The following is a 23,000-nucleotide window of genomic DNA, read 5'->3' on the forward strand; positions in this document are numbered from 1 at the left end:
AGAGAGGGAGCCAAAATGGGAAAGGGGGGGTCCACTAGGGTGGGGCCCACGGAGAGAGAAGAGTTAAAGTGGGAAAGACTTAGAGAGGGGATCAGAGAAGCAGGGTAACCAGTTCGCAGAAAGGGAATACCAGGCGGAGGAAGCGACAGGTAGGGGCCAACCTTGGAGGAGACCAGACAATCTCCAAGGATACTCGCTGACGATCGAAGCTCAACAAAACTAGTGTCAGGGGAACCAGAGGCAGAAGCCATTCTGGAGAGATAGCGTCTTATAGCAGGAGCAGGGAGAACCTCGGTATCAACAACAGGGTCTGTCACTTCGTCAGAAGCCAGGGCTGAGAACCTATTCCGGCCAACAGGCAAAGACTGAGGGTCTAAGGAGTAATTCGATGAGGCAGTGTGAACTCCGACATCTCTCCGACGACGGTTTCCCTGATTGCACATGCGCCTGAGTCTCGACCTACCACAGTTCTGGAGGACAGCAGAGGAGTTAGTTGCCACCAGAGGAGAGCTGAGAGTAGCTGGAACAGAAGCCAGATGATTTTTCTTCATCGTTCAAACATCTGAGAAGAGTGGCTTACCCACAACAGATCCCACATAGCTCTGACCGTCAGTACACCAATAATGCAGAGGAAGGCCCGGCAGCGAAATCCACAACGGGACCGAGGTTGGATCAACTTTCCTGAGCTGGAGCTGACAATGCCATTGCCGGAGAAAAATGGGTTTCTTCCCAACCTGCCATGGACCTCCTTTAAGGATACGATTCTTGTCTAGGTCCTCAGAGAACTTGAAAATGAAGAAACCGTTGTCCAAAAGAAAGATTTCAAAATTCCCTCTAACTCTCCATTGTTTAAAGAGGGAAAGCTTGACGATAGGAAAAGGGGGGCGAGAACCAAGGAAATGCCCAACCAAGCAATTCTCCCAAAGTTTAGCTTCAGAATCCAAAAAACCAGCAGGGCAAAGGGCCACTTTTTCAGAGTGAACAATGGAGGGAGCAACAAAGTTAAGAGGAAGACCTTCGATAGAAGGAACAGAGTTAGAGCCAAGGATGGAGCTCCACAGAGGAGGCTCAACAGGAGAAGAAGGGGGACTGAGCAAGGTGGAGACAAGCAGCGAAGAGGTGGAAGCACGAGGAGTGGTAGACATCCCACCAGTAAAGGCGGAGGAAGGAGAAGAGCCGAGGATAGAGCTTCAAACCAGCCTAGAAGGCCGGAGCTCAGGGAGCCTCAAACAGAGCGTCATTCGAGAGCCAGCCTGTTGGGTCATTCTCATTTGAAAGTTAAGTCTAACTAATATGGGAGGGAATGTTTTGTCTTTTGGTTGGTGTGTAAGGCAACACAGGAAAACTGTATGGTGTTTTGGAGAGTTGCCATTATTGTAATCTATTCTTGAGGATGGGTGGCCCTTGTTACTTTTGTTGATGACTATTCAAGGATGACTTGACTTGGTTATATTTAATGAAAAATAGATCTGAATTATTTTCTATATTTTGTGCATTTGTTTCTGAAGTTCGAACCCAGCTTGGTGTGAATGTGAAAATTCTTCGTAGTGATAATGCCAAAGAGTACTTTTCTACTCCTTTTTCTGCATTTATGGTACAGCATGGTATGGTTCACCAGTCTTCCTGTTCTGACACACCACAACAAAACGGTGTGGCAGAAAGGAAAAATCGTCACCTAATGGAGGTCACTCGTTCCCTATTGTTTAAAATGAAGGTTCCTAAACATTTTTAGACTGAAGCCGTTTTGACTGCATGCTACCTTATTAATCGTATGCCTTCATCCGTTTTGCGAGGCGCTATTCCTCATTCCTTATTGTTTCCAATTGAACCATTGTTTGTTTTGCCACCTCGTATTTTTGGTTGTGTGTGCTTTATTCGTAATCATAAACCTAGAATGTCTGAATTGGATCCTAAAGCCATTAAGTGTATGTTCCTTGGTTACTTTCGTAACCAAAAGGGGTACCGCTGTTTTTCTCCGTCCTTGCAGAAATATTTTATTACAGTTGATGTCTCCTTCTTCGAATCCACGCCATATCATGCTGATCCAATAAATGCTTCTAAGTTGGATGATGATTTCCCTATGTATATTATTCAGTCTACTGTTCCACCACCACCAGCTCTTGCACAGGGATTGCCGCTAGTCCAAGTATATGTCCGCCGCCCACAAGTAGCTGCTTCCCCTCCGGTTCTCACCGACTCTGTCAGGTCTTCTTCTGCTGCAGATCCTACCACGGATACCCCTTCGGTTGAGCCTCCTGTTTCTGATCTTGAGATTCCGATTGCTAAACGGAAAGGTACCCGTTGTTGTACTCAGCATCCTATTTCTAATTTTGTTTCTTATTCCTCTTTGTCTTCTTCATTTTGTTCCTTTTTATCTACTGTTGAGGCCCATCCCCTTCCTAAGTCTGTGATAGAGGCATCATCTAGTCGTGGCTCGAGGACAGCTATGGAGGAAGAGTTAATGGCATTAAAAGTGAATGATACTTGGGATATTATACCGCTGCCCCAAGGGAAAATTGCTATTGGTTGTCATTGGGTGTATGCAGTGAAGGTGAATCCTGATGGTTCTCTTGCCCGTTTGAAGGCGAGATTTGTAGCTAAGGGTTATGCACAGGTATATGGTATAGACTACTTAGATACCTTTTCACCTATGGCTAAACTTGCTTCTGTTCGTATTTTGATCTCACTGGTAGCTACATACCACTGGCCTTTATTTCAGCTTGACGTTAAGAATGGGTTTTTACATGGGACTCTGCAAGAGGAAGTATATATGGAGCAACCACCAGGGTTTGTTGCTCAGGGGAAGTCTGGAATGGCGTGTAGATTAAAAAGTCATTGTATGGGTTGAAATAGTCTCCTCGTGCATGGTTTGGAAGATTTACTGAAGTCGTTCTGGCTTTTGGCATGTCCAGGTGTGGAAGTGATCACTCGTTCTTTTATAGACAGTCAGATGCAGGGAGAATTTTTGTGATTGTGTACGTTGATGACATTATCATCACTGATGATGATTCAATTGGTATAGCTGAGTTGAAGTCATATCTTCAATAGAAATTTCAGACTAAAGACTTGGGGAAGTTAAAATATTTTTTGGGAATTGAGGTGGCATAGTCTCGAAAGGGAGTTTTTCTGTCATAACGAAAGTATGTGTTGGACTTACTTACTGAGATAGGTAAGCTCGGGTCTAAGCCCATTGATTCTCCCATGGACCAGAATGTGAAACTTGTTGCTGAAGGAGGAGATGCTCTTAATGACCTTGAGAAATATAGAAGATCGGTGGGTAAGCAGAATTACTTAATAGTTACTCGACCTAATATTGCTTTTCCAGTTAGTATGGTGAGTCAATTCCTTTCCTCTCTTTAGACTTCTCATTAGGATGCAATTATACGTATTTTACGGTATCTTAAAAAAGCTCTAGGTAGAGGAATTGTATATCAAGATCATGGACATAGTAGAGTTGAAGGTTTTTCAGATGCTGATTGGGCAGGATCTCTAACTGACAGGAGGTCGACTACTGGGTACTGCACATTTGTTGGAGGAGATCTGGTTTCATGGAAGAGCAAGAAGCAGAGTGTTGTGGCTCGTTCCAGTGCTGAGTCAGAGTATAGAGCTATGACACAAGTGACATGTGAGTTAATGTGGATACAACAACTATTGTCTGAGTTGGGATTCAAGGTTCCAACTCCCATGCAATTATGGTGTGATAATCAAGCATCAATTCATATTGCTTCTAATCCTGTGTTCCATGAGAGGACGAAACATATAGAAATTGACTGCCATTTTGTTCGGGAGAAGATGCATAGTGGATTGATTCTTCCAAGCCTTATTAGAATTGGAGAGCAGCTTGCGGATGTACTTACTAAGCCATTAGGTAATGGGAGGATAAAGTATATTTGTAACAAGCTGGGCATGATTGATATATATGCTCCAGCTTGAGGGGGAGTGTTAGAATGCTTGTCGTGGGATCCAAACAGGATCTCGTGATAAGCGCCTAACGCTAATCACGAGATTCCTTTAAGCCCACTTATGAGGCCCTTTTTTATCTTTTTATGTTTTCCCTAATTCCTTTGTATTATTCTATTTGGCTCTCCTATTGAAAGGATTGGTCATTACGATTGCAAATCTCCTCTCTTCCTTTCTTCTTCTCTTCTGATTTTCGCAAGTAACACCAAGTAATGCAGCAGAATCTAGATCTGGATCAAGTTCTAACGGTTGGAGAAGTGGTATAGTAGTGGTAGTCTCAACTTGCTCTTTGTGCTTCCGGGTGTAGACTTGATCAATAGGAATTTGACTCACAGGTCTGCGCTTCCCCTGAATAGGAAGCAAACTAGAGACTGAAGTTGGAGACTTTGGAGAAGAAGGCTCCCTCTGAATAGAAGCCGGAAGGATAGAAGAAGATTCCCCCTGAATAGGAGCCGGTAGATGAGCAGGCACATCTTCAAATACTAGACCATGCTCCCCCTAAAGAGGTGGCTGAGAATAATATGCCAGGAATTCATGGAAGACAATGTCCATGATAGCAAATGTATGCCGAGAAGGTGGATGATAACATTTGTATCTTTTCTGGGTGGCGGAGTAGCCCAAAAAATGCACCGAATGCTCAGAGGATGGAGCTTACCATGAATATGATGATTGCGAACATAGCAAACATAACCAAAAATTTTTAAGGGGACCACAAAAGAGGAAGAGCCTTGAAGGAGGTCAACAGGAGTATGCCCATCAAGTACAGGGGTAGGCATACGGTTAATGAGGTAGGTAGCGGTGAGGATAGCATCACTCTAATATTGAGGAGCCTGCCGTGCAAACATAATGGCCCGAGCCACTTCCAGAAGGTGCCGATTTTTCCTTTCGGCAACTCCATTCTGGGCAGGATTGTCTACATAACTGGTCTGATGGAGGATGCCATTCTCAACTAAATAGGTTTGGAACTGACCTTCCATGTATTCTTTACCATTATCACTCTGCAGAATTTTTAATGTGACGAATTGGGTCTGAATCATACGATGGAATAGCTGGAAACATCGAAAAACCTTGCTCTTGTGTTGCATCATATACACCCAAGTGGTCCTAGTAAAGCTGTCAATAAAGGAAGCAAACCATCCATGGCCAGAAATAGAAACACAACGGGCAAGGCCCCACACATCAGTATGAACTAAAGCAAATGGAGAAGTACTTCTTTTATTTATTGGAGAGTAAGTAGAATGAGTCTGCTTAGTCAAAACACAGGCTTCACATAAAAACTCATCCTTGCTACAACCTTCAACTAATTGAGGAAACAAAAAAGCTAAAGTTCGAAAAGGAGGGTAACCAAGCCGACAATGCCATAGATGGAGATCCGAAGAAGTGGCGGAATGTAACTGATGAACCGAGGATGAAATTGAAGGTGGAGTGTCTGACCTGTGTCGAGTATGTAGAGACCACCATGTACCTTACCACCCCCAATCCCCACCATGTACCTTACCACCCCCAATCGTGTGTCCTTTAACCAGATCCTGTATGAAACAATGAGAGGGAAAGAAAGTTATTTTGCAGTTCAAATCTCTGATTAGACTACGAATGGAAAGGAGATTAGTAGAAAATGAAGGAACATGTAAAACATAATTTAGTGCAATGGGAGGGGAGCAGTGAATGGAACCCTTTCCATGAATAGGAGAAAGAGAACCATTAACCGCTCCAACAGTATCCTTTCCAGAACAAGGAGAATAATGATGAAATACATGGGAGGAACCAGTCATGTGGTCAGTGGCACCGGAGTCTATTATCCAAGGACTTGAGACAGCCGATGCATAATGACTACCGACCGGAATACCTGAGGCAAAGTAAGAACCAGAAGAGGCAGCAGGTGCAGCGGAAGGTGTTTGGAACATGCGACGGAGGGCTAATAGCTCATTTGGAGTAAAGCCAGTGTCAGTAAAGGGGTCTATAGCATTAGGAGCAGCAGCTTCAGTCAGATTTGCCTTCGGTTTGAGCTTACCTCGGCTTCGTTTCGCCTCAAAATCAGCAGGCTTCCCATGTAACTTCCAACACTGAGCCTTGGTGTGATAAGGTTTGTTGCAGTGTTCACACTTGACAGGCTCCTTGGAGGCAGCATTACCACAATCAGTAATGGTAATGGGAGTACGGCTAGAAGTAGTCTGTAGGGCAGACCTAGCAACAGTAGGAGCACGTAACATCGCAGCCCGACTAGTCTCCTTTGTATGAACCATGGCAAAGGACTGCTCTAGTGTAGGAAAGGGAGACTGGTTCAGCACTTGCATTCTAATAGGGTCATAATCCGCATTCAGACCTGCCAAGAAGTCGTACACACGGATACTGTAGACACGTTTACGGTAGGCAGCAATATCAATAGCTGTAGAGGGCTGATAGTCAGAGTAATGATCCAACTGCTGCCACAAGCTTTTGAGGGCAGCATAGTATGCAAAGACAGACAACTCCTTCTGAGTGAGGTCATGGGCCTTCTTGCTAATCTCATACACCTGAGCAGCATTCTCAACACGTCCATAAATCTCCTTGGCGGCACTCCAGATCTGATGGGCTGTCTCTAGAAGCAAGAAATTGTCGGACAGATCTGGTTGCATAGATTGGAGCAAGTAAGACATCACCATAGCATCATGTGACATCCACCTCTCTTTTGAAGAACCTTTTTCAGCCGGCATGGTTTTAGTCCCAAGGATATGGCCAGTAAGGCCACAACCAGCAATGGTCAGGTAAGTAGTCCGAGACCACTTGAGGTAATTTGTCCCATCCAGCTTGATAGGAAAAGCAAGGGGAAGCAACTCTCTCCGGGACTGTCCATCAAGCCCAGAAGTTGCAGAAGAGGAGTCTGAACCTGTCATGATAATTCAAGGAAATGCTCCAACAAAGGCAGCTACACAAGAAATTAATTGCTGAAAATGGCAACAGCAATATCCCCAAGAAATCTTCAATGAAATAGGCTGAAAACTTGATCGAGTACTCTTCAATGATGATGGAAGAAGTCCTCAAAATTTCACACCTATCTGAGAAGGAGAACAATAAGAGGCAATTCAGCAAACACTTGTTGAGCACCCTTGTATTCTGAAATCGATTCAAACAAAGGGAAATCTGAAAGAAACTAAAAAAAAAAGGTTGGAAGGGATGGGGAGTGATTCTCTAAGGTGAAATACATTCCTCCAAAAAGAGCCAGCAGCTGATAGGAAGAAAAAAACCTCCAAACCCAAAAAAAATCGATAAGTTTCAGGGTTTTGAAAAAACCCGAAAGTGAAGATCGATTAGGAGAAAAAAGGCTTTCCAGAGAAGGATATGGCGTATGGATGGATGGATAGATGCAGATGAAGGTCCAAAAAGGGGAAGAACAATCTATAAAGAGTAGAGGCTTTGTTCTTCAAGAATCTTGGAAAAGCTTCAATACCTCAGGGAAGAAGGCAGCATCTACCGGGTAGAAAAAGGTTTAAAGTATGAAAAAAAGAGGTAGGTTTGAGGGCAGCAACTAGATCGTAAGATCACCTCATTAGTGCTGCCCTAAGGTGAAGGAGAAGAACCAAGAGAAAGAGAGGAGAGAAGAGATCGAAGGAAGGGGAGGAAAAAGAAGAGAAGATAGAAGGATGCTGGGGTTTGGAAACTTGGATCAGAATAGGGTTATCTCTGGTACCATGTTAGAAGAAAGGAGAAAATATGAAATGGCTTGAGTGAATTGATCTTCACACTCAGCCCCTTCATTTATAACATTCACTTATAAGGCAAAATTACAATACTGTCCCTGTATAACCGACTATGCTGACAGAATGGGTGTATTTGTTAACATTTGTAAACCTCAGGGGGGTATGCAGAATTATCCAAAACTGGGGGGTAAAATTATACTTTCGTTAAACCTCAGGGGTGGGTTAGTGACGGAATGACCCTATAAGATTTTATTGTGTTATAATTCACTAAGATATATTTCTATGTACTATGGGATGTAATATACACTAAGTGAACAGTGTTTTTTTTTTAATAATTAGTTTTAGCTTGGACGTAGTGGAGTTCCATGTGGCAGCCTATGGTGAGAGATTGATTTTAGTGGCAATGGAGTGGGTTAGTGGATTTCAATGTGGCAGTTTAAGGTAATGGAACGATTTCAGTGGCTTTCTTAGATTTTAGTGGCAAGGGAGTGGGTGACCATAGTACGTGATTGCAAGTGATTGTAAGGGGGTCGTATTCCTCTCGTGTTGTGGGCAGTGGAGGCCTGTTTCCCTCAGTGCCGGCTAAAGTGACAAAAAGGGTGATTTCAAATGACCGAGTTCTATTGAATGTGTTGGGTTATCAAGCAAGTGTTTTATCTAGTGTTGTTTTGAGAAAATTTAAAAAGTGTTTGATTTAATTGTCGTGAATGCTTGGTTGTTGTTATTGTGTTGTACTCTTGCTATTTTCTGTCTTACTGGGCTGTTGAGCTCATCCCAATAATTTTCACATTTCAGAGGAATAGAATGGAGGTGCTGGTTGCAGCAGAGTTCGAGGGAGACTCGAAGTTTTCTTTTAGCTTGTTTTATTTCAGTAGATGGATGTAGTAGGGAGCTACTTTATGTAAACTCTGATAGAGTGCTTTTGAAGTGTAATTTGAGGACATACATTAGATTTCCACCAGTAGGTATTACTTGGGATTTAAGATTTATAATTTAATTATTTTGTTGACACTTGAATTTGATGAGTTTTCTATACATGATTTTGTGAATGGTTATCGATCGTTGATCAGCGTTCGTGAGAGCTGTACCTTTACCTGTATCTAGGTTTGGGTCGTGACATGTGGACCCCACCAAAGATTCGGCCAGCCTTGTAGTCCAAAACTTGTCAATAGAAATTGACTCTTATGCCCCACGATTTGGGTTTGGGAGACCCAGCAACTCCCAGCCCTATTGGGCTGCCCCAACACAAGGTTGGTTGGCCCTATGGCCCAACGGGTTGGTCCACCGATTGGTGAAGTGAACCATCCCTTCTCCCATGACTGCCTTTGACATATTTCTTGCCAAACAGCTTGGCAACTGCATCAAAGGGTCAGCAGGTTGGGGGGCAGTCCACATAGAGTCTTTCTTGAGGAAATAGGAATGGACCCAATTGACCCAAATTGAGTCATGCTTAGTGGAGATTTTCCAAATCAGCTTTTGAATTCCCGCAATATTAGAGTCTCGGATCTTGCAAAGACCAAGACCTCCCTCAGATTTAGGTAGACAGATGTTTTTCCAGCTGATCGGGTGGAGGAATTTGGAGGCTTCTTTTCCTTTCCAGAGGAAAACACAGAATAGAGATTCCATTTCTCGTGTCCATTTAATTCTCCTTTCCTCAGGGTGAAGCCGCCACTGGCATGGCTTTCCGAATGGGGAAGCACCTTGGCTCTCATATGTGCTGAAATCACATACTGAAAGGGTCGACGAAGCTTGCTGGCTCTGGTTTTCTGGCAGAAGAAAGGGAAGAGAGATGGATTTCGGGAGGGCAGAGAAGAAGAGACGGAGGAGCCATGTTGTTGAATGGCTTTGATGCTCAGTCATCCGCCTTGTCGGCAGCATCAGTGGTAGGGTTGTAGAGGTGCAACTGCGGTGGATTGCGGGTGATGCATGGAAGCGGCAATGAACAGGAAAGATTCCTTCCACACGTCCGACGGTCAATAAGGTGCCAGTGTGGGAGACTCCATTACACACCACTAGCGTGTAGATCCTCCTCCCAAGAATAAATTCTGCTTATTCTTAGACCACATATTATGGTTTTTCTTGCTCCAGACCCTGCAGTGGCGGGAGCCTCGTGCACTGGGTACGCCCTTCTTTTATATTATGGTTTTTTTTGCATTCTCCTTGGTTCCAATTTTTCTCTTTACTGCATTAGGGTTATGGTTCAAGAAGATGATGACAATGTTTACATAGTTCTGTTGAAAGATATCCATGTGTTTCCCCCTCTTTTTAGAGAAATACCTGGGTTGCAGAAGGTGATAACTGCAACTAATAATCTGGTTCTCGCCATGGCTGATGCACCAATATCTTTTCAAGGACAAAACCCCAAATATCTGAAGACACTTAACTTCTACCTATATCAAGATTACTACAAGAGAAAAAAGGGTGCTGGTTATGCCAACGAACTGGGTCTCAATACTGGGTAAAGGCAATAATGTGTGGGAGTGATAATGGAAAGCTCAGAAACTTGAAACTGTTCTGCTAAAAACTAATAAGTTGCCTGAGGCAAACAAGTGCAACAGGGAAAGGGGCGTTGCTTTCCATTGAAGAAGAAGAACTAGTATGTATTTGTTATGTTTTAGAGTAGAAGAAGAAGAGAGAAAAGCTCCAAGAGAGCAAACATGATTTTGGGATTGTTGAGTTATGTCTCAAACTAGAGACAAACTAGTTTATATTAAAAAGAATAGGTAATTACACAGAGGCCTCTGGCCTTATACAAATAACAAAAAGAACATATAAAATGTGGTTATATACAAATATACCCCTGAAACTACTATTCTTAACACTCCCCCTCAAGCTGGGGTGTATATGTCATACATGCCCAGCTTGTCCAACAAACAACCAAAGTGATAAGAGCTAAGTCCTTTGGTGAAAATGTCGGGCACTTGTTCATTTGTCTTCACAAAAGGAGTGCAGATGGTCTTTGATTCTATCTTCTCCTTGATAAAATGTCTGTCAACCTCAACATGCTTTGTCCTGTCACGTTGAACTGGGTTGTGGGCAATACTTATGGCTGCCTTGTTATCACAATATAAGCTCATAGGTTTAATAGTTTCAAATCCCAATTCTGGAACAAGTTTCTTCAACCACAAGATTTCACACACTCCGTGAGCCATGGCTCTAAACTCTGCCTCAGCACTCGACCTAGCCACCACAGGTTGCTTCTTACTTCTCCAGGTGATCTAATTTCCACCAACAAAAGTATAGTAGCCAAAGGTAGATCTTCTATCAGAAATAGATCCAGCCTAGTCAGCATTAGTGTATGCTTCAATCCTCAAGTGACCATTTCTAGAGAAGAGAAGCCCTTTTCCAGGGCATGACTTCAAATATCTAAGGATCATGTAAACTACATCAAGATGTCCCATCTTGGGTGCATGCATGAACTGACTTACCACTCCAACAGCATAGGCTATGTCAGGCCGGGTAAGAGAAAGATATATTACCTTGCCTACTAATCTCTGATATTTTTCAGCATCCACAAGAGGTTCACCACAATCTTCCCCTAGTTTGTGATTTTGATCAATAGGGGAGGAGACTGGTTTGTACCCTAAGTAGCCTGTCTCTGCAAGCAGATCAAGGAAAAACTTCCTTTGGCAAACATTGATCCCTTGCTTGGATCTTGAAACTTCAATCCCTAGAAAATACTTCAATGGACCGAGATCTTTGATCTCAAACTGTCGAGCCAAGTAAAGTTTAAGCTTTGAGATTTCAGCCTCATTGTGATGCCCCTCCTTTGTATAAACAAGGTGTGATCGGCTTGACTTTAAGTGTATCCATTCTATAAGATAGCTTGTCTAAACCTCTCAAACCAAGCCTTAGGAGACTGTTTGAGTCCATAAAGAGCCTTCCTAAGACGACACACTTTTCCATTACCACCACGATGTTTAAACCTAGGAGGAGAGTCATATAGACCTCTTCTTCTAAGTCACCATGTAATAATGCATTCTTTACATCAAGCTGGTACAATGGCCAATCAAGATTTGCAGCCATTGAGAGCAGTACACGAATGGAATTATGCTTAGCCATTGGAGCAAAGGTCTCCTGATAATCAATGTCATAAACCTGTGTATAACCCTTGGCAACAAGTCTTACCTTATACCTCTCCACAATACCATCATATTTGAACTTGACTGTGAATACTCATCTGCATCCAACAGGAATTCTTCCTTTTGGGAGTTTAACAAGATCCCAAGTACGATTCTTCTCAAGAGCCACCATCTCTGTATTCTTTGTTTCTCTCCATTTTGGATCAGCCATAGCCTCTGCTACATTCTTAGGAATAGATATGGAGGAGATAGCCACAGTGAAGGCAACACCTGTAGGGGAGATAAAATCATAGGAAACAAACTTGGCAATAGGATTAGTACATGCCCGTGTTCCCTTGCGAAAAGCAATGGGGAGATCTAAGTCTGAGGATGTGGAAGTAGAGGAAGGTATACCTGTCTTAATGGATGGAGACGAAGGAAGGAGGATTTTGGCAGGTCTTCTTTAGGGGAAGCCATGAAGAAGGATTTTGGCTGGTCTTCTTTATATACACCAGAAGCTCCCCATGTTCTTTGTTCATCTGTGCACTAGGAGGCTCACTAGGAGATTCCCCCTCAAGAACAGTATCCACAGAACTTTTCTTTCCCTTGTCAATCTGAAAAGGAGGAATAGGAACAAGAGAGGAGGAAGGAAAGGGATCAAACTCAGGAACCTCTTCAACCTCACCACCAAGGGATGAACACTCCCCTTGAAGAAGTGACTGAAAATATAGTATGGCTTCAAAAAAATGGACATCTTTTGAGAGAAGCCACCGACGGGTAGGAGGATGATAACATGTGTATCCTTTGGAGGTAGAGGAATACCTAAGAAAGAGGCACTTCAAGGCTTTAGGATCCAATTTAGTGTGGGCAGATTTGCTAATATATACATAACAAATGGAACCAAACACCCTTGGTGGAAGAGAGAAAGAAGATGAAAGTGAGGGTAAGACATCAAGAGGAACCTTGAAGTTCAAGACACAGGAGGGCATATGATTAATAAGAAATACAGCAGTGAGTAAGGCATCAGACCAAAATGTTTTTAGAACATGCATTGTAAACCAAAGGGACCGAGCCACTTCAAGAAGGTGGCGGTTTTTTCTTTCAGCAACCCCGTTTTGTTGTGGGGTATCAACATAGGCCACTTGATGGATAATGCCATGGTAAAAAAAAAAGGTTTCCATACCACCATACATATACTCCGCACCTTTATCAGAACGGACAATTTGAATAAGAGTTTGAAACTGGGTGTACACCAACTCATAAAAAATTTTAAACACGGCATAGACATCACTCTTTTGTTTCAATAGGTAAACTCAAGTAACTCGAGAGAAGTCATCAATGAAAGAGACAAAGTAGCGGAAGCCACGTAAAGAAGTAACGGGGGAAGGTCCCCAAACATCAATGTGAACAATGTGAAAGGGTGAAATAGATCTATTAGCAGTAGATGGATAAACTGTCTTACAACTTTTTGCAAAAAGACAAGGTTCACAATGAAAAACATGGTTGACAGGAAAAGAGGTAAATAAATGTGGCAACAGTTTCCTCATAACAAAAAAGGAAGGGTGTCCCAAACGACGATGCCAAAGCAAAATATCATCCTGTGTATATCCGCCATTTTGCCCAAGATTAAGCTTTCGCAACATGGGAGGCACAGGTGTCCAAAACATATAAGCCATCTGCTTCATGTCCATTGCCAATCACCCTCTTCCCACCAAATCCTAAAAGAGACAATGGGTAGGAAAGAAGTGACAAAGCAGTTCAAAGATTTAGTCAATTGGCTAACTGAAAGGAGATTAGTAGCAAAGTCTGGAACATGAAAGACAGACTTCAAAGGTATAAATGGAGTAACCTGGACATCTCCCTTACCAGAAATTGAAGAAAGGGAACACCATCAGCAATTTTTACTTTATCTTTCCCGAAACAAACAGAATAGGAATCATAAAGCTGAGACCTACAAGTCATATGATCAGTAGCACCCGAGTCAATGACCCAGGGAGTAGTGCTAGAGGAGGTAGAGACCTGTGGAGCAGTGGAAGTAGTGGTAGTAGCAGAGGAGGAACCATCCATGTGCGCTACAATCCGGCGAAATGCAGCTATGTCTTCCTTGGAGAGAGAGGATGGATCAGACTTATGAACTCCAACATGGGCCCTAGGCCCATTCTTCTTCTATCCTTTCTGTCCCCTAAATGAAACAAAGGATGGCTTCCCGTGAAGATCCCAGCAAAAATCCTTCTTGTGCCTAGGCTTGCCACAATAGTCACAGGATAATCTGCCCTTACCAGCTCCCTTAGTGGAGGGAGTACGGTTCTGAGGAATGGAAGAAACAAGAGCAAAGCGCTCAACAGTGGGAGTGGTCTCCATAGCACCCCAACGGGTCTCCTCACTCTGTAGATAACCACACACCTCTTCCAGTGAGGGAAGACTAGGTCGGCCAAGGATCTGCACCCCTAAAGGTTCAAATTCAAGGTTAAGACCTCCTAGAAGGAACAAGACCCTCTCCTTCTCAAATAACTGATGCACTTTGGGCTCATCATCAGGACACAACTGGAGATCTCTGTAGTGATCATACTCCTCCCAAAGTCCCACAACAAGACTATAGTATCCAGAGATACTTTTATCACCCTGTCGCAAGCCAACAATCTGTTGGAGGAGTTGATAAACCTTTATAGAATCTCCCACTCTATCCAAAATACAAGCAACACTATCCCAGATGTCTTTGGCAGTCTCCTTGCTCATAAACCTTCTTCCAATCTCCGGCTTCATCGAAAAAATAAGCCAAGTCATCACAAGGGAGTTTTCGGTTTCCCATTTGGAGTACACTGGATCAGTAGAGGGGGGAGTCTTAATGCTCCCAGATATGTACCCCAACTTCCCTCGACTCCGAAGGATTAGCTTCATAGATCGTGACCAATCCAAGTAATTTTTATTGTCAAGCTTGACAATGGGAAGTTGAACATTTGGGTTCTCATATGACAGAGGTGGAGGCAAGGCTGTTTCAACATTTTTTTCACCCATCTTGACCTTAAGTCAAACACTTAAAAGACCCAAACAACAGCACCTCAAGCAAAACAACTTCTTCTCAAAAAACAGCAGTCAAAAATAGGGACAAACAGTGACAAAAAACTTGAATAAGCTTGTAGAACCTCACACGATCATCAAACAACAGCAGAATAAAAAGGAGAAACCTTCCTTACCAAAAAACGTTACTGACTAGCCCAAAAAATCCCCCAAACAAATCTCTATTGAAGAGCTTTTTCCAATCAAGTACCCTGGCTGGCGGAAAAAACAGGCAGAACAGGCCTGGCCAAAATGCAGTTCCGACCCTTTGATGCTTCCAAGAGACTTGAGATGATACAATGGGAAGAAAGAGGACTTCCAAACGAAACTAGAGTACTTGGTTGCTCTCCATTTGGATTCCAAACAAGGGAGAAACAGATCTGTGAAGATAACCTAGGGTTTTCTTCAAACACCAACAAGAACCAAGAGAAAAAAACTAACTCTTAGCCTTCCAAACAACCTTCTATCACCTTCAAACTCCAGGAACAATAAGCTCTGATACCATGTTATGTTTTAGTGTAGAAGAAGAAGAGAGAAAAGCTCCAAGAGAGCAAACACGATTTTGTGATTGTTGAGTTATGTCTCAAACTAGAGACAAACTATTTATATTGAAAAGAATAGGTAATTACACAGAGACCCCTGGCCTTATACAAATAACAGAAAGAACATATAAAGATGTGGTTATATACAAATATACCCCTAAAACTACTATTCTTAACAGTTTTCACCAAAACAAGTTTACCAAGGAAACCTCCTTAATGCATGTTACTTCACCTAGTGTTTAAAGTATCGGTCCATCTTGTATCGTCTCAGCCAATACGTCTCGGTATCAGTTGTGGTTGATACGATACATAACGAGACGTCTCTATTTAAAAAATAAATAAAATATCTCGACTGTATCATATCGCCCGATACATATCGATACGTACCGATATGTCTCAACACACTTAAGAAGCACATGGGTTTTGTTCAGTTAATCCAGCAAAACACGATACAGAAAGGCTCCAGGCGGAAAAAAGCCTTGTCCAGCCAAGGGAAAAACCCCAAAATCAAGGTTCAAACCCATTTTTTTTACCTGATTTTTTGAGGGCTTCAAATCCTTGGTAAAAAACCATTCTAAAGGAGGTGGAATCACAGCTTTTGCTGCATCCAACAACCCAGATTCGAAATGAAAAGGTGTTCTTGAAGGTTTTGGTAAGTTTTTTGAAAAACACTTGATTTTTTTGTTCAAATCTTTGATTTTAGGTCTTTTTTTTGCTATGATTTAAACTAAGTTAGCTATGCATTCTTTGTATACGTTTACAAAGATTTGAACTCAAATCTTTGCATTTTTCACCCAAAACAGAAAATTGCTTTTCATCCTAGTCGCTCCTATTCTTGAAGAGCCTTACAGACATGACTTTGATCCACCCCGACATTCTTCATGGCAATAGAGTGACTCTACATGTAAGAAATCTCATCTTTTAATATTTTATAACAATTTCAAAATGCCAAATTTGTCTGGTTATTGATTATTCACAATTCGTAGTGTATATGCATGATACATGACATAAATTGTTTATATTGTTTTTTATGTCCAAAAGTGTATTCCCATGTGTATTTTGATCATTTTCATGCGTTTCTGCACCAATCGATACATATCTCCGATACGATACGATATGTCTCTTAAAATCGCCCGACCAATACAATATCCGATACCGATACTTTAAACCTTGACTTCACCTATTTGACCCTTAAGAGGCTTTCAACAGGACTAGTGCGCTGAAAATATTGCAGAAATTACTCATTATAACCCTCATTTTAAGTATGCCAAATTAACATGAGAAACAAAAATAATTGCACCCCTCATATAATTGACTAATGTACACTTCACATATCATGACCCATAATGTATTCTAGCTTTTTTCGTTAGTAAAATTCTTGCTGGTTATGATGAACTTTGCAGTAAAGCTATTGAGTCCGCATGTAAAAAAAGTAATACATGTTACTTGAAGGGCATACACAAAGTAAAGTTGCATAGGTAGAATAAGTACTGCATTTATTGGTTAGGCACTAAATGTGGCATACCTGCACTTCGCACTGAACCATAAATTCTCTTCCACTGTCAAGTTACCATGCACAATATCATCTTGTGGGACAAACCCAATAATTTTCTTGTATGAACGGATGGATTCATCCTTTCCATTTATAAGGATTGAACCAGTCATTATGCATCCAGTAATTTTTCCGGCCAGTGCAGAAAGAAAAGTTGTTTTTCCAGCTCCTGAGGGGCCCATGACGGCAGAAACATGTCCAGGCACAATTTTCCCAGTAACACTTCTCATTAGATGCTTGTTCTTCCCTTTTAAAGTGAGGGTCAGATCTTTGAAGGCAACCTCAATCACAGGTCTGGTCCTGATCTCATTCTCAGTAGCCATTGAAATAACTCCTGAAAAGGTCAAATTCTTGTTCTGCTGCTGCAGAGCTTTCTCCTTCTCAATTTGCCCGTATGCATATTTAAAAATTTGACTGTGGGTATGCATTTGCTTTGTTTTTGGTGCATTCTTTTTTAGATTTTTATCTCCAATTTCCAATTGAAAACCTTCATTACTTTCAGGGTTTTCCTCAAGTTCACGCATCATCTTTGTGAGGTTACTTGGTTCCTTCTTCTTCCCCTTTGACGCTGTGGATGATTGCAGAAATGGACCTGGGGCTATTGGTGGTAATAAGGCCTGATCAGTTCCAGGCTTAGCTTGACCAAGACCCTTCAGTGGCTCTGGTTGTCTCACAGATTTTTTACGAGAAAAAGTACGTGATAACTGGGTCTGCAGTCCAATTGCAGACTTCTTAGCAACCTGCTTTGCAGATTTCCACCTTTCACGTGCTTGTGCAGTTTCTCTGGCGCTCCTTGCTGCAGCTTCCCTAGATCTGGCCTGTCTTTTTTCCCGAGTTGTGATTACTTGGTCAGAACAGTTATAGATAATGAGTAGCGAAGTACTCAATGCAGCCTACATTGGAATGTAAAGAGTCAATTTCTGTGATTGTTGGCAAAATGATCAGTATTTGGAATTAATGACATAATTTTTGCATTATTTATTAAATAACAGATGTTTCAAGAAAGAAGATAGTGTAAAAGGTAAGCATCATGAGAAATGAAGAGAATGTAAATAATTTCCAAAAGATTGAGGGGATTGGCTGCTATTAACAACAACTACATGTGGACCATACTTATGCCTAACATAGATGGTCAAAACAGTTCAAAGTAGCATACTGTTTAAATTCGGACAATACAAACATCCACCCAGTTATAGAGTCACGGTTGAACTGGTTGAGCATGCCCCAGGCAAGTCTGTTAACTACGACAACCAAGCACAGATTTTTTCCACTCAAAAATTTCAATATTCCTGGACAATCTGTCCAGATAACCTTGCCTGGACAGTTCTAATATTTGCAATGTGATGGTTCTGCTGGGGTTCAAATTAGTGCATTTTTTCTCCACCATCATCATCACCCGGTCTGCCAAAGTTTGGTGCAACCAGATTCCAGTCGTGGAGATATTAAGCTTAGAAATCGTTAGCAAATTCAACTTTGAGCATCTTGAGTCAACAACTGAAAAATGAAATGAAATATGCCAATATAAAGTGGGTCATATTCGAGATGGAACCTGAAACTTGACAACATGGCTAATCCAAAGTGGGGCTTTCCCATCCTATGGATGGGTTGATCAAAAGGTTCCTCCCCCCCCCCCCCCACTCATGAGGCTCAAAAAGAGTGGATCATATAGAGAAGCTCTCCATATGTGTACATGTAATGGATATTTTCGCACCAAATTATCCTCATTGATCAGAACTAGAAAATAAAACCAAAACAAACATAAATTTCGAATTTAATATCATACTTCATCCAGAACAGAACTGTGGAGACAATACAAGTTTAGTAATATTTCAAAATATAAACAAACGTGATAAGAAGTAAAGAGATAAATACTTACGAAAAGCATGATACCATATGCATGAATATTTTGATTTGCAGAGTTTGGATCACAAGAAGCCAACCTGAAGCACCCTGCAAGGTGATCATTAAATATCAAATCCTAGAGCAAGCAATCCTTTGATTTGAGTTTGTTTCTGTGAATCAACACACAAAAATATTTATCCTTGAGGTCAGCTACAAAGAATAAATAAATATAAGTTAAACCACACATAAAATTAATGCAAGAAGTCCAAGCAATGGACATCAAGCAGAAATAAATAGAACGAAGTACAAAAAAAAGGGCAAAATCTCAAAGAAATGGCACACTCAATTTCTACCTATTTACCAAAACTCCAGAAGGCTAACTTTGCAACTTCATACTATTTGGGTTCATCTCTTCTATTCCGACTTTGTCATAATTAATGTTTTTTAGCTTCACGGTAACTCTCTACAAGAGAAAGCATCTTACAAAGGAGAGCACTAGTCTTTTGAAATTAAAACATGTGTATTTACCTTATTCTTCACTCTCAAGTCATTCTAGTATCAAAGACAGCTATCATAACAAAAAGCTCTATTGGGCCTTCTTCGTTAATCATTCGAGGTCAGATTAGTAACCCAAATTCTATATCTGTTCTTTTTCACTCAGCCTCCATTAAAAGAATGAATTACCGTTTCCCTTCCTCTATTTCGGCACATTGTTTCTTCCTTCTTCATCTGCTCTTTAAAACATGTGTGACCCCATTATTTCCCACAGATATTTCAGTTTCAGTAATCACCATTCGAGTTAATTGAATTTCAAAACTTTCTTCAATTCTAAATTTTAAATTTTTTTTGCCACATTTTCCATATAGATAAAGCAAAAAAAAATGACTACTGCATGTAGGGACCCAGAATCTCATATTCTGTGATGGAAATCTGTGCCACATCGAGCATTACATTAGGCATTTCTACTAAGAATTTCACAAATGAACGGTGTTACAACCGCTTATCCTAAAAGCTCGAGCTGTTAAGTAAGGGTCACGACAATGTATATCAACACACAACACCCCTGCCCCTTTATCTATAATTAAAATTCATCCAAAATAAAACACCCCCTCCCCCCCCCCCCCCACACACACACACACAATCCCACACACCCACCCACCCACCCACACAAGACTCTGCACATGACACCATCATGTGGCACCAAGGGGACCCAACAACACATAACACAAACCCCTTGAACTTACCAAGGATTGAGCACCCAACCTCCTGGCTCTGATAACATGTTACAAGTTACAACCACTTATTTTAAAAGTTCAAGCTATTAAGTAAAGGACACAACAATATATATCATCACACAAAAACAAATGGTTATTTTTAGAAACATGAACTTCACATTTATAAACCTCTTTCAACACATATTCTCATTCTGAGTAACATACACCATAAAGAAAATCACCTCCCATTGCTTCCTACATCCTTCGATAAAGTGTGAACTCAGATTAGCAAGTAACAAAGACAGATTCTAGTGCTGGGCTGTGAGTTCATCAAACTTCAAGGTGATGAAAACCATTCACTTGAATAAATGTGCTCATGCTTGCATGCAGAGGCCAGAGAACTCCAGAGATTCTCTAGATAGTGTCCTATTAACCTATATCTCCTCATTAAAAGATTTTGAGCTAGATGTCCCTGAAGAGCCCATACGATTCTCCCAAATATGGCTAGGAAGCATGTTAACTAAACAGGAAATAGGAGAATGGCCTAAGTGAGTTGTTTGTTCATCCAGCCCCTTCATTTATATCTTTCAATAATAAGGCAGAATTACAAGAGTATCCTTGTACAGCCGACTATGCTAATAACAGGGAAATAACAAGAAAAGAACCAAAATACCCTTATTGGGTTACATAACTCAACACTCCAAAGAGACAGCAACTGATCTGTCAACCCTCCTCTCTCAAGAAGGAAGTTTTGCCAGGCAGAAAGCAAGAATAAAGTGGTTGGATTTGGGGGATTCAAACACTGCTTACTTCAACCGTTCTATGAAGTCCAGAACAAACATCAGCTCCATCCAGCAGCTTACAAATTCTGAGGGCACCCAAGTTCACAGTGTAAAGGACATCAAAGATCTAGCTGCAAATTATTTCATGAGCATCTTCAATAACTCTTCCCGAATGGCTGGGCCTTTCCCTGATCATCTCTCAACAAATTCATCCCAAATGAATACATCTCCTCCTTGCAGGCCATTCCTACTGATGAGGAAATTGAGGCAGCCATTCGTTCTCTTAAAACCAACAGAGCTCCGGTGTCACACCCCGGCCCAGTTAGTAAGGGCAAGGTGTGACCGAATGCCAACTAGCATTCAATCGATCCCCCAGGATCAACTAGCGCAGTCCTCCATATCACAGTTCATAAACACAGTAAATCATTGCAGAGGAAGAGAATAAACAGTAATAATAACAATAATAATAAAGAAATTAGATGATAACTGAGTATTTATATTAAGTGAAACCTGTGATACAATGTATAGTTCTCAAAAGGCACCACAAGTACAAAAGTAGAACAGTAACTACATATTATATTTCACAAAAAGTTTATAAACACAAAAAGATTAGCCTGCTCCATCAGGCCAGATCAAGTGAACGCGCATGCATCACATCCACAGAAGGCTTCATGAACTTCAAACTTCTGAACCGCACGGCCTCCCTCGGTGTGGAAGTTAGAAGCAGTAATATCAATATCATCTGGTTTCTCAAAACCAGCAGCACTATCTAAAAAAGAAGAGGTACCACAGGGGTGAGCTCCACTGAGCCCAGCAAGGGAAACATGTAAACACAAGCATATAGTCCATGATGCATGACCTATATCTAACAATGCTACTAACATCAATGTCTAGGTGTCATGAGGTATAAATGTTACTGTAGTAGGTATGATATTCCCAGTCACGGAATAAACTCATCGGTCTTCCCAAGAATACCACTACTACGGTGGGGACCCGTCAGTTCCGGAATATACACATCAGACCCCGACGAACCCCCAGTGATAACCCTACTGTTGTTCCCATTCCGGTATGTACTCATCAGATATGGGACAGTGAATGACATTCTGGTATTAACCCTTCAGACCTGCCACGGGTTATCCAACACCTTTACCCCTGTTGGCAAGGGTCGTAGCATTTGGGTTAATGATAGCCTAACCATATGCATTTCTAAACATGATGTCATAAGAAGCAGCGATATATAGTAATTTAGAAGTCCAACATCATTTCTTAACACATCACACTAAATCATAATAAAAGTATGCAAATGCAAAAATGAGATGACACTTATAACATGCATACTTCTAATGCAAAGCAAAAGCTATAAAAACTACATGAGTATACTATTAGGATGATGGATGTACATGGCAGCCAACATAAATAAAAATTAAAGAAGAAACATTCCAAAGAAAGTCAGAATTCCCTTATCTGTACTGGAGATTATCCCTAGACCAATGAAGCTCCAATACACACCAAATTAATACACCACTTGATGATTATTAGTCCCTAAATAACCAATATATAACAAATATTAGGTCTAATGTAGTCCTAGGTAAAAGCATAAGGTACCCAAGAATCCAAGCCAAAAGGTAGAACCAGATTCAGAACTGGCTGAATCCGGTTCACTTTATAACTCAGGTGTGTGAAACTGGTTCAGCTAGCAGTGGCTGTTTTGGGATCCAAAGTCCATGGATCAATGAATTATGGGGCTACTTTCCCAAAATTAGTTTAGGGCTTTGATAGATTACAGCAATTGGAAGATTTTGACCCATTTGCATGTAGGATCAGATTAGGGCTTCAAATAAAATTTTAAATAATTATAAATTCTACAATTTTTTTAAGAAAATGGCTGAAATGAAAGAAGGAGATAAGGGATTGGTATTACAGCCTGGTTTTAGTAACCTACCAAGCTATAACTAAGTCTTAAATGGGGATTTTATCAAAAACCATCTAAGCTATTAGGTCTAGGGTGAAATAGGACTTAATTCTAAGAAGAAATCTGCATGACATATAGAGAAAAGGTTGAGAAAATAGGGATTTAGGGTTACAGGTTGTTCCTAGAATAATAAATTGGTTAATTAGGTCTTCAATTTAGGGTTTTGAACAACCCAATCTAGGGTTCATCATGTTAGGGTTGATATGGGTCAATGATTCATCCATTAGAGAAGAGAGAAGGGAGTAATTTGGGAAAAACAGGTTCAGGTTTAGAGGCTTTACCTGAATTGAGAGGGTTCTTGATGATGGCAGCCCCAATTTCCAATTCCAATTGAATCTCAA

The 23,000-nt window shown here is 41.2% G+C and overlaps 1 protein-coding gene across 2 annotated transcripts in view; it reads right to left on the reverse strand.

Annotated features, from left to right (window-relative positions):
- LOC122656141 (ABC transporter G family member 28-like) overlaps positions 1–23,000 on the reverse strand; it is a 173,375-nt gene that overhangs the window by 70,103 nt on the left and 80,272 nt on the right. For both annotated transcript variants that reach the window (XM_043850592.1, XM_043850593.1), the window contains 2 exons: positions 18,726–18,799; positions 16,823–17,742 (listed from right to left, as the gene is read on the reverse strand). In XM_043850592.1, the coding sequence (XP_043706527.1) occupies positions 16,823–17,742; positions 18,726–18,799 (994 nt within the window). The remainder of the gene's footprint in view (positions 1–16,822; positions 17,743–18,725; positions 18,800–23,000) is intronic.

This window comes from Telopea speciosissima, chromosome 3 (assembly GCF_018873765.1).
Source record: "Telopea speciosissima isolate NSW1024214 ecotype Mountain lineage chromosome 3, Tspe_v1, whole genome shotgun sequence".
Classification (NCBI taxonomy): Eukaryota; Viridiplantae; Streptophyta; class Magnoliopsida; order Proteales; family Proteaceae; genus Telopea; species Telopea speciosissima.